Source organism: Myotis davidii, unplaced genomic scaffold (genome assembly GCF_000327345.1).
Source record: "Myotis davidii unplaced genomic scaffold, ASM32734v1 scaffold540, whole genome shotgun sequence".
Classification (NCBI taxonomy): Eukaryota; Metazoa; Chordata; class Mammalia; order Chiroptera; family Vespertilionidae; genus Myotis; species Myotis davidii.
In genome coordinates, this window is record NW_006292916.1 from 228,538 (window position 1) to 241,557 (window position 13,020).

The window sequence follows — 13,020 nt, forward strand, 5'->3', positions numbered from 1 at the left end:
TCAGTCAATTGGAAGAGGTCTTGAAAAATAGAAAGCCAACAGAATTACATTTGCTGAAACATGTAACAGAAAAGGCAAAGCTAACCCAGAACACAGTGCTGAAGAAGTACCAGAGGAACATGTCTTGAGTCAATATAGAGAAGAAACAGCGTGGCACCTAAGACATTGGCAAGGAGATTACTCGGGGGGGTCCACAGTTGTGTCAGTCATACAAGTTGGCTCCTCCCCCTAATTGCCTTGTGCTGAGCAACAAATGGAAGCAGCAGCTGCTTTGGGCTGAAGCGGTAAGTTTGAAGCCTGGAGTCAGAGAGTGTGTCAAAGACAGTACCAACTAACCAACAAAGGGGAGCAGAGACCTGCCTTTCCTACACACTTGGGAAAGGAGCTACTGTCATTAGTCTTCCAGCAATATACTGCTGGAATCATGAAAAGGAGACTACAGTGAATAAAACGGGCAGGCAAATAGCAATTTTAAAATACAAAAAAGGAAAAACATTTGGACAGTTAAGAATTGCCAGACTTTCACACTTTAAAAGAGAGCCATCTACTGCAAGCCAAGAAAGCCATCAAAGGGGGATCATGAAAGATAGTCACTAAGGCAGAAAAGCATTAGCACAGTAATCAGTAATAGTTCATATGATAAAAGGTTCAATTCACGAGGTTGGTTATAATAGCTTTAAATATGTACATGCTCATGAAAACATGGCCTCAAAGTATGGAAAGCAAAAATTGGCAGAACTCAGAGAAGAAATAGACAAATCCACAATCATAGTTGGAGATTTTAATACAAATTTCCTTCTAATTTGTAGAACAAACAAACAAAATTTGTCAGGAAGGATATAGAAACTTTGAAGAACATAATTAACACATTTGACCTAATGGAAATATCTAAAACAGTATGTCTGGTAACTGCAGAATACTTATCTTTAAAGGCTTTTCTGAACATACAGAACATTTTCACAAATTGACCTTGTACTGGAATATGAAATGAGTCTCAATCAGTTTGAAGAATTGTGATCACATAAAGAGTGATTGCATTCTCTGACTGCATTTCAGTTATGCTAGAAATTAATGAGAAGATAATTAGAAAATTCCATTGGTTAGAAGTTAACAAATATACTTTTAAATACCCTTTGGGTAAAAAAAAAATAATAATGGAATTTAGAAAATATTTGGAGCTAACAAAATGCTACATATTAAAATGTACATAATTTGCAAAGGAGTACTTAATAGTAAAATATAGTCATTGATTTATATATATATCAAAGTCTGGAAATGAATTAGCCAAACATTCATCTAGAGAAGATAGCAAAATAAATCTAGAGCAAATAGAAAGCAGGAAGAAGAGAAGAGCATAAATTAGTGACAAAACAGCTAATAGAGGATCAAAAATTTAAACGTTGGTTCTTTGAAAAGGCTAATAAAATCAACTAGTTAAGACCAGGGAAAATAGAAGACTGAAATAATGAGTTAAAGAGGCATCACTATAGCTCCTGTAGACATCAATGTGGTATTAAGAGGATATTGTGAACAGCTGTTTGCTAATTAATTTTAGAACTTAGATGAAATGGGCGAATATCTAGAATTAAAGTATAACTTAGCAAAACTGACTCAAATAGAGTTAAAAACCTGCTATTCCTATAACCACTAAAAAAGATAGAATCAATGATGGAAAATTCTTCCCATTAAGAAAATTCCACAGCCAGGTAGCTTCATCAATGATTTCTACCAAATATTCAATGAATACATTATTTCAATCTTATAAATTTGTCCAGATAATAGAGCAGAGAACTCTCCCACACTCATTTTATGAGACTAGCATATCCTTTCCCCCCAGACTTGAAAAAGAAGATACAAGAAAGGAAGATTACAGGCCAATCACACTTAATATAGAAAGATGGTCCTGAATAAAATATGGCCAAATGAGTCCATCAATGGACAATAGAAAAGATATGTGGCCTCATTAATAGAGAAAAGCAGAATGAATTGATTATAATTTTTCATCACTAAGATCAACACTTTTATTTTTATTTTTTTACAGAGAGGAAGGGAGAGGGATCGAGAGTTAGAAACATCGATGAGAGAGAAACATCGATCAGCTGCCTCCTGCACACCCTCTGCTGGAGATGTGCCCGCAACCAAGGTACATGCCCTTGACCGGAATCGAACCTGGGACCCTTCAGTCAGCAGGCCAATGCTCTAACCACTGAGCCAAACTGGCTAGGGCAAGATCAACATTTTTAAAAGATTGGTAATACCAACTGTTGGTGAAATGCAGAGTAAGAAGCACTCCCCATGCACTATTTGTTAAGAGTGTGAATTGGTTGCCCTAGCTAGTTTGACTCAGTGGTTGGAGTGTCGGCCCATGGACTGAAGGGCCACAAGTTTGATTCCGGTCAAGGTCATGTACCATAGCAGGCTAAATCCCCAGCTCCAGTCAGGGCATGTGCGAGAGGCAACCAGTGAATGTATCTCTCTCACGTCGATGTATTTCTCTCTCTCTCTCTCTCTCTCTCTCTCTCTCTCTCTCTCTCTCTCCCCATCCCTTCCACTTTTTCTAAAAAAATCCATGGAAAAAATATCCTTGAGTAAGGATGAACAACAACAACAAATGGAGTGTGAATTGGTGAAGTTTATTGAAAATGAAGCATCTATGAAACTTTTAAAAGCATGTAATTGTTGTAGCAATTCTACTCTTAATAATCTACTCACATGTATGCTCAAAGATTTAGGTCTAGGAGTTCCTTGCACCTTAGTTTTTTAGAGTAAAAAATTGGAAACAACCCAAATAATTTATAAGTAAATATATTAGATTATGATTCATTGAAACTACAGAATATATAGCCATTTAAAAGAGATAGAACTGACATATAATGATACAGAAAGATCTTGAAGACTTGTTGTTAGTGAAAAAATGTCAAAATATACTTAAAGTATGATCCTTTTGAATATATGTGTGTGTATATGTACATATGTACATATTTCAAAATACATATTCAAATACCAGAAAGATTAAAAGGATGAACAACCTACTCTGAGTAAGGATTACCTCTAGGGACTGGAAAAGAGTGTGGGTTGAAAGAAACAACATTCAGGTGTTGCTCTGTGTGATTGTGCACAATTTGAGTCTTTTAAAAGGAATTTGTACTTATATATTTTGTGTAATAAAACATAAGTATCAAGACAAAACAATCCTATATAATAAAACCCTAATATGCAAATTGACCAAACAGTGGAATGACCAGAACGACTGATCACTATGACGTGCACTGACCACAATGGGGCAGACGCTCAATGCAGGAGCTGCCCCCTGGTGGTTAGTATGCTCCCACAGGGGGAGTGCTGCTCAGCCAGAAGCTGGGCTTATGGCTGGCAAGTGCAGCGGCGGTGGCAGGAGCCTCTCCTGCATCCACTGCAGGAGGGCAGTAAGGAGCGAGGGGTTCCAGACTGCAAGAGCCCTGGACTGTGAGAGGGAGGTCTGCCTGCAGGCTTAGGCCTGATACCCAGGGGGATTGGGCCTAAGCCAGCAGGCAGACATCCCTCTAGGGGTCCTGGACTGCAAGAGGGCACAGGCCAGGCTGAGGAGGTCCCACACCCCCCAGTGCACGAATTTCATGCACCAGGCCTCTAGTTACTTTAATAAATGAAAATAACATAAAAATGCTTATCAGGTTATATAAAAAGCAATTTATAAAATGCTACAAACTTTGCACATAATTAATATCCTCTAACAGTCTCCCCAAAATCACTCATGGTTTGTTCAGTGAATATTTTTAACCACCTACCTATGTAGCTTGCAGTCTATTAGGAGCAAAATTCAAATATGACTAAGAAAAAAGACTTGAAGAAATGCCATAATGTTAATTTTTTTTCTTTGAGTGAAGGCACATGTGTGACTTTCTTTTTAAATATAAATCCCTACATTTTCTATAATGAGTATTATTATTTTGTAGAAAAAATTTTTATTATGGTAAGATACATAAAATTTGCCATCGTAATAACCATTTTTAAGTGTATAGTTCATTGGCACAAGTACATTCACAATGTTGTGCAACCATCAGCAGTTTCCATTTCCACATTTTAAAATCCCAAACAGAAACTTTGTACCCATTAAACTCCACATTTTTTTCTCTTCCCAGCCCCTGGTAACCTCTATTTTACTTTCTGTCTCTATGAATTGGCCTATTTTAGGTACCTCACTGATGTGTGATCACATAATATTCATGTTTTTGTGTCTAGCATATTCACTTAGCACAGCGATTTTCAGCCTGTGTGCTGCAAGAATTTTTAAAACATGCAATACCTGACTGTTTAGTCAGGGACACTGACCTCTTTTTCCTTATATTATGAAATAAAAAAATGACAACAGCCAGTACAACAGTAGTTGTCTGGCATGAATGAATCAAAATACCTTTTTTAAAAATCAGATCAGCAAAAAATGTAATATATTTTTGGGTGTGCCACAGAACTTAGTACTTATTTCATGTGTGCCATGAGATGAAAAAGGTTGAAAATCGCCGGTCTATATGTCCTTAGGCTATACCACATTGTCTTAATTACTCTAGCTTTGTAGAGATTTTTGAAATAAGAAAGTGTGAACCCTCCAGCTTTGTTCTCTTTTTTAAAAATTGTTTTGAATATTTGGGAGAAACATTTATTCTTTTAAATATTTACTGCTTATAAGAGCTATGTAAAATTTCTACCTTCTGAAAAGATTCATTCTTCTTAAAATAATTTTCTAGAACAATTTTTGCTGTTTACTAAAATATGTATTTTGCTCTGTATTATAGAAAGAGTATCCTAGCCCAAATGAAGTTGTGAAGAGAATGCAGTCTCTCCAACTAGACTGTGTAGCAATACCTCCAAGCAGGTCAAATTCAGGTAACTTAGACTATGGTTGAAAATCTGTTTATCCACTTATTTTTTTGCTCATACATGCACTCTACTCTCTAAAATATTATTCACAACCGCATGAAAAACAGAAGAAGCTATACAATTTACCACCTGTCATAAAGGAATTTATAATGTATTCAGAGCCAAGATACATATATTTGAAATGTTAAGTAGCATTGAGTTCACCAAAATCATAAACTCTCCTGAACATGAGTCCCAAAATATCTGATAGGGAGAAAATGATGGCTCAGGAAAAACATTTCCCAAGTCCTTGAGAAAGCCAGAGATGACCCGGAATACAAGCAGGGAGGTTGGTCTCAGAGTCAAGCAGGGATACTTTTTCCTTACAACAAAAGGGAAGGCAGACTACAGGAGTTTGAAGCCATTTATTAGCTATCACTTAACCTCTTAAACCTCATCCATCAAATCATGATAATTACTCCTACTCTTACAGGGCTTTTAAAGAATGAAAGAATCCATGGAAAATGGCTAGCACAGAGCTGCTGCTCTTTTTTGTTGTTGTTAATCCTCACCCAAGGATATTTTTTCCATTGATTTTTAACCAGTTAACTGCCATGTGTCCAAAACATAATTCCCACATGCCACAATATTTTAAATTTAATTTAAAAAAACCAATTTACAATAAATATTATAAATATATTACTCACAATTCGGATGTTCTTGAATATTTTCAGCTGAAAATTCTCACGAAAAATGATTTTAAAGTTGGTCAGGGCTGCCACTTAGGGAAATCTTTTTTTTTTTATAGACGCATGTGGCGTGTGGGGAAGGTCCACTGCTTGTGTCTATAGATGCTTATGGCGTACAATGGGTTAAAGAGAGTAGAAGGGAGGGGAAGAGGGGGAGAGAGAGAGGGAACATGGATGTGAGAGAGCCATTGATTAGTTGTCTCCCGTATGTGCCCCAACCAGGGCTTTGGCTCAAACCTGCAACCAGGTATGTGCTCTTGACCAGGACTAGAACCCACAACCCTTAGGTGCATGGGCCAATACTCTAACCTCTTAGCAAAGCCAGCCAGAGCCAGAGCTGTTGCTCTTATTTTCCAACCCTGGATCACACCAAGGACACAGCCACCTCACTGTAGCAACACAAATCCCTTTCTTCCTTGGTCATTCCTGTGATACCCACCTTATTGCTTGTTATAACTTCCCTAGTGCTCTCTCACTATCAGGCAGGGGCTCCTACTCATCCTATCTAATAAAGAGGTAATATGCAAGTTGACCATCACTCCAACACACAAGATGGCCGCCCCCATGTGGTCAAAGATGGCCACCACAAGATGGCCTGCAGGGGAGGGCAGTTGGGGGCGATAAGGCCAGCAGGTGAACAGTTAGGCATCAATCAGGCTGGCAGGGGCGTGATTAGGGGGTGATCAGGCAGGCAGGCAGGTGAGCGGTTGGGAGCCAGCCATCCTGGATTGTGAGAGGGATGTCCCAGATTGGAGAGGGTGCAGGCTGGGCTGAAGGACAACCCCCCATGCATGAATTTTGTGCACTGGGTCTCTAGTTCCATATAAAAGAAGAGGGCCAGCCGTAGCTGGTTTGGTCAGTGGATAGAGCATTGACCTGTGGACTGAAGGGTTCAGGGTTTGATTCCAATAAGGGCATGTACCTCGGTTGCAGGCTTGATCCCTGGCCCCAGTCAGGGTGCATGCAGGAGGCAACCAATCGATGTATCTCTCTCTGTAGCTCCTCCCTACCACTCTCTCTATAGAAAAATATCCTTTGGTGAGGATTAACCAAAAAACAAAGCAAAAAACAAAAGAAGAGGGCCGCCTAGTACATGCTTTTTACTTATTCACGGTGTTTTCATAATGAATCTCAGGACAGATTCATTATGGGGCTTGGGTTTCATTTTACTGTTTCATGTTTCATGAAACTCCAATGTTGAACATTTCTTCTCAGCCACAGAACAGCCCCGTTCACTGCACAGTTCACAAAGTCTCAGGATGGGTCCTGTGGAGGAGTCCTGGTTCGCTCCCTCCCCAGACTACCAGCAGGAGGAGAGTGAGCGCAGCCTGCAAAATAAACTCCAGGAGGAAGCCAACTACCATCTTTATGGCAGCCGCATGGACAAGCAAACAAAACAGCAACCCACACAGGGTGTGGCTTACAACAGAGAGGAGGAAAGGAGACGAAGGGTCTCCCATGACCCTTTTGCACAGCCAAGACCTTATGAGACTGTTCAAAACCCAGGGATGAAAGGCCTTGCTTCTTCTAACACAGCCAGTCCTGGGAATGCAGTACACCAACCAGCTGGACTGACCTGCCAATCCCAAGGACTCCACTGGACTCCATATAATCCGTATGATTTTAGAGCAAGACCATTGGGTGCAGGAACAATAGATTCCAGATTTTGGTCTGGGCCAAATGCAAGCCAGATACCCAGCCTGCATAAAACTCCAGTGCCTGAGACCAACATGCTGGGAAACACTCCCACCATTCCATTCATCTCCCTGACATCAAGAGGTAAACAGGCCTTTCAGTCCAATCTTGTCTTTTTTTTCCCTGAAAATAAAATAGCTGTTAACTCTGTTGTAGACTATAAAGTAACAAAGGGGCAAATTGTTCAATCTTCAGCTGCCAGATGCAGCTTACACCATGAAGTCTCCATCCAGCCATGTGCCCTGGTAGTTCAGTTTGGGTAGGACTCAGTGCAGCTGCCTACACGTGTTGGTTTATAGGCAACATTGTCACCATCATCCATTTCCAGAATTCTTTTCATCTTCCTGAACTGAGACTCTACTCCTCACACAACAAATCCCCTTTCTCCTTTCTCCTCCCAGACTCTGGCAACCAGCCTTCTACTTTCTATGTCTATGAATTTAATTACTCTAGGTACCTCACATAACTGGAATCAATCATACAGTATTTACCCTTACTTAAGTTAGTATAATGTTCTAAAGGTTCGTTCATGTTGTAATGTGTGTCAGAATTTCCTTCCTTTTTAAGGCCAAATAATATCCCATTGTATGTATATACCACATTTTGTGTATCCATTCATCTACTAGTATTGATGGACACTTGAGTGGCTTTCACTTTTTGGCTATTGTGAATGCTGCTGCATAGGGATGTAAATACCTGTTTGAGACTCTGCTTTCGATTCTCTCGAGTATATACTCAGAAAAGGAATTGTTGGAACATAGCGTAATTCTATTTTTAATTTTTGGAAGAACTGCCATACTGTTACCACAGCGGCTGTACCATTTTGTATTCCCACCATTAGCACGCAAGAGTTCCAGTTTCTCTACATCCTTGTCAACACTTGTTATTTTCTGTTTTTGATAGTAGTCATCCTAATGGATGTGGTTCAGCCACATTTTAAGAAGGAAAATTTTACAAGGTGGCATAGAATAAAGAGTTTAACTTAAATGTTTGGAGTGAAGCCCTGCCCTTTACAGTGTTGCATTTTTCACCTTACTTTCAATTTAGGTGTGCTTACCTGTGTGCTTCTCTCTATTCAGATGAGACTGCAAAATATGCCATATACAACAGTGCTGGCGTTCAGATTGGAGACAATAATCGTATGGAGGTTGGAGGGAGCTTGCCATTACTGGACAGCACATACGTGAACTGGAACGAGCCAGCTTCTAAGTACCAAGATACCTTTGGTAAGATGCCCTTTAAGGGCCCATTGTCTAGAAACCTTGTACTTTCTTCCTGTTGAGAGGGATGTAGTGGAATTCTGAAGTGTATCTGATTATTCTCCCTGAAAGTTGTTCCCTGTTTCCTCTGTAAAATATCTGTGTAATTTCCATATAATGTCTTTGTAATTTACTTATATTTAGTATGGGAAAGCTAATTCATGGATTGCTGTGAAAATTAAATGAGTGAAGATGTATAAAGAGCTTAGAACACTGCTTGGCACATAGTAAGATCTACAAAAGGATTAGATCATCATCATCATCAACATCATTATCCAGACCTAGGACAGAGATCCTTCAGGTCTTCATCAGAAGGAATTGTGTAAACGATAGGAGACTGTGCCCTTAACAGCACCTCTGTAATGAAAATGAGGACTTTCTCGTATAGGGTCCCACTATATAACATTAGTCCCAAAACACAACCTGGAGAAAGCAGTCGTCAGGCCAAAACAATGTGATTTAAGAACTTAGCTTTCTGATTAACCCTAGGGTTGCAAATTTTTTTCTATTAAGGTTTAGATAGTAAATGTTTTAGGCTTCACTGGCCTTGAAGTCTCTCTTGCAACTACTTACACAGGAGTGCAGTAGCAGCCACAGACAATGTGTGTGTGGACGGCTAGGTTCCAGTAAAACAGTGTTTACAGAAGTAGGCCACAGGCCAGCGTTGGGCCACAGACCTGGTCTAGCCCACTTGAAGGATAGTTTTTAAAATACCTAGAGCAGAGGTTCCTAAATTTGGGAGAGAAGGGGTATCTTTAAGAATCTGGTGAAACCTAGGGTTCCCTCTTGCAGAGAGGTAGTGACGAGATTTGTCAAATATCTCGGGAGGTTTGGGGATTGCTGACGTCCAGTGGTGATGGTAACAGCTGCATTACGGGGAGCTGAGGACCAGCAGAACAGCCTCTTTTGACCAGGGTTTTCATAGTACAGTCGTTTTTCCTTATATTCAGCTTTCTGAGGTAGAATGAGGATCGAGGAGTATGGTTTGTTTGTGGTGATTATTTTCTATTTCTGTTTCTTTTTGTCATGTTTGTGAAGGCCTAAAGGCAGGAACCAGTAGAAAGAGGGAGGTTATGACTATTGGAGAAGAGAGGACAACAGTTGGGGCAGGGAGGGATGGATCCAGAAATAGGCCTTGAAGAGTATACGTGCCTCATCCCTTAAAAGACAGGGGAGACATTGTCATTGAGTAGGTAGTTTTGCACTTGATGGTCTCAGTTTCCTTGATTAAGAGGAAAGAGAACTGTTTGGGGAAGGGGATCAGGAGTTGAGTGACCCTAACTCTGGCTATATATAAGTGAAAAATGCCCGGAAGGAAAGAAATGGTGTTTCCCCTTTACAGCAGGAAGATCTAGTATAAACAGGACCGCTGGCTAAGGTTGTCTAAAACAGCCTACTAGTCAGGCAAGGGTTTTAATCCCAAAGCCATCAGCTGCAGCTCAGAGATGCATTTGCTAGGAGGAAGAGGTTCCTTATTTTAATTCACAAAAATCCCCCTAATGTAAAGTACCCCCCAATGAGTCAAGAGCCTTATAATGAAGAAGTTATCTTTTCCACTGGACTCCAGGTGCTCTTCACTTTATACAGGTTTTTGAAGCTAGAATGTTCAGATGGGTTTCAGCTTGATGTCTTCTCCTTTCTTTTTGGCAGATAATACCACTAGTCTGACTGATAAACACCTGGACCCAGTCAGGGAAAATCTGGGAAGGACCTGGAAAAATTGTGCCCGTAAACTGGGCTTCACTGAATCTCAGATTGATGAAATTGACCATGACTATGAGAGAGATGGATTAAAAGAGAAGGTTTACCAGATGCTCCAGAAGTGGCTGATGCGGGAAGGCAGTAAGGGAGCCACTGTCGGAAAGCTGGCTCGGGCGCTCTACCAGTGCTCACGCATAGACCTTCTCAACTCTTTGGTGTTTATCAGCACGAACTAACTAGAAGCAGCTTCAGCAGCATGAAGTCATCTCCTCACTTAGTGGGTGAGCCACTGAGAACGGGCTGCCTCAGACCACCCGTGAAGTCAACCCCCACTTAGTGAGTGAGCCACTAAGAGTGGGCTGCCTCACTGACCCGGGTTCTCTGTCTGCACAAAAACCATTCCCTGCATTTCATAACTGGAAATGGGAAAGAAACCTACAGCAAACAACGCGCTAAACTCAATGCCTGAGGCTTGATGAGAAAAGAGCCTTGCCCTAGCTGGTTTGGCTCAGTGGATAGAGCCTCGGCCTGCAGACTGAAGGGTCCCAGTTTGATTCCAGTCAAGGGGCACATACCTCGGTTGCAGGATCCTCCCCAGCCCGGGACCTGGTCAGGGTGCGTGCAGGAGGCAACCATTTGTTGATTTAAGAAAGCTAGGTTCTTAAATCACATTGTTTTGGCATAATGACTGCTTTCTCCATTTGTTTCTCTCACATCGATATTTCTCTCGGTCTTTCCTTCTCTCTTCCACTCTTAAAAAAATCAATGGAAAAATATCTTCAGATGAAGATTTTAAAAAAAGAAAAGAAAAAAGAAGCCTGATGAGCTTTGAAAGGGAAAGCAGAAATATTTACGGGAGATCATTTTCTTTTACTTTATTCCATAACCTCCAATTATGCTAAAAAATTCGGAGAATGTAAACTAAACCAACTTTCTTATTTTGTGCTCTTTTCTCCACATAGGCTCCTATTATAAACAAAGTATAGAAAAAAACCTAAGTTTTCTTTTTTTAAAATATATTTTTATTGAGTTTTTTACAGAGAGGAAGGGAGAGGGAGACAGAGTTAGAAACATTGATGAGAGAGAAACACCGATCAGCTGCCTCCTGCACACTCCCCGCTGGGGATGTGCCCGCAACCAAGGTACAGGCCCTTGACCGGAATCAAACCTGGGACCCTTCAGTCTGCAGGCGGACGCTCTATCCACTGAGCCAAACTGGCTAGGGCTAAGTTTTCTTCAAATAGATTTTTTGGTATCACTACCACAGTTCATTCCAGTTACAGGGTCTGTTAACATCAGTATGAAATGCTGTATCAGTCACTACAAGCTTCAAGAATTGCATGCAGTATCCACACCACAAATTAACTGAAGGGATTTTAAGGTGTACTAAGAAGGGGAAAAATGTATAACAAAAACATCACAATTTCCCAGGCAGTTGCTGCAAGAAATTGCTACTAATTATGACAACTACAAAAATTCTTGATTAACTTTTTAAGTTCTTTTTTTTAACATCCTGGCACTTTAGGCACTTTCCCAACTTGTATGCCCTGAGGAGTCAGCAGGCTATGACCAGAGTCTCAGGGCTGATCACTGTTGAATAGCTCCCCAGTTTACCACCACCACGCCCCCCCTCTCCCGCAGTGTGGTCAGTCTGGCTGTTGGACAGATTCTAGTGTTTGGTGAGGGCTGATAACTGTATTGTTGGTTCTGATTCTAAATCTCCCCCAGCAGTTACACACACACACACACACACACACACACACACACACACACAACAGAAATGGGACTGTAAAGCAGAATTTCTCCATCCCAGCACCACTGGCATCTTGGGCCAGATCGCTCATTGCTGTAGGGCACTGTCCTGTGCACTGTATGATGTTTAGGAACAACCTTGGCCTCCACCCACCAGATGCCAATAGGCCTGTTCTCCCCCTCCACCCCTCCTCAGTTGTGACACAGATGTCTCTAGTCTAGACAGTGCCAGATGTTCCCTGGAAGGGCAAAATCACTCCCATTGAGAAGAGCCTGTGATAAAGTGGTGAACCTCAGTTTTCTCCCCACACATTTGCAGGCTCACTACTTAGTTGCCGCACAGCATTGATCACAAGACCAACAGGAAAATGAGGGGAATGGGTCCCAGGCTTTGCTAGTGGGGGCTGGGTGAGTTCTTTTCTAAATGTATCCCTGTACCTCTGTCTTAACAGTGTTGTAAAATCTTTAGCTTCCAAGGTGATTGAATGATTATTGATAAGAGGCAAAAGTGGCAAGTGTTTTCATTGACTTTTTAAAAATAAAATTTTGTACATTAAATGTAAGCCATTGAAATGATGTGTGTTTGTATACATGATACAGTTTAGGGTTCTCCACTGGGACTTTACCACTTAGGTTGACTGTTCCGATACAAAATCCTCTTTTCACTACCTGCTATTGGCAGCAGAGAGAAAGCTGATGGTAAAAAGAGCATTTTGTCTCAGGATGAAAGCTAGCACTGCCACCCCTCAGACACGGCTCAGAGGCTGTTCCTTCCGCCGCCGCTCTCTCAAACCTGGGCTGAAAAGCGTCTAATTGGTTTCGGAGGAGTTTTAGTACAAGGCACAAGCACCACAAAAACACTAGTCTTTGGCAGAAACCAAGTGAGATGACAGACCACAAAATGAGAAGAGTATCCGTTGGTTCCAAAAGATATTTAGACCCTAAGGACCGATGGCAAATAAGACCCACTTCCAGACTGCCCACTTGTTGCTATGGTCATAATCTTTGCT

At 41.0% G+C, this 13,020-nt stretch overlaps 1 protein-coding gene across 1 annotated transcript in view; it reads left to right on the forward strand.

The window, feature by feature from the left end:
- Nucleotides 1–10,816, forward strand: part of RIPK1 (receptor interacting serine/threonine kinase 1) — a 49,037-nt gene extending 38,221 nt beyond the window's left edge. Inside the window, exons 7-10 of the mRNA XM_015565715.1 lie at nucleotides 4,791–4,881; nucleotides 6,819–7,382; nucleotides 8,378–8,524; nucleotides 10,208–10,816. Of these exons, the coding sequence (XP_015421201.1) occupies nucleotides 4,791–4,881; nucleotides 6,819–7,382; nucleotides 8,378–8,524; nucleotides 10,208–10,494 (1,089 nt within the window). The 3' untranslated portion in view covers nucleotides 10,495–10,816. The remainder of the gene's footprint in view (nucleotides 1–4,790; nucleotides 4,882–6,818; nucleotides 7,383–8,377; nucleotides 8,525–10,207) is intronic.
- The last annotated feature ends 2,204 nt before the right edge of the window (nucleotides 10,817–13,020 follow it).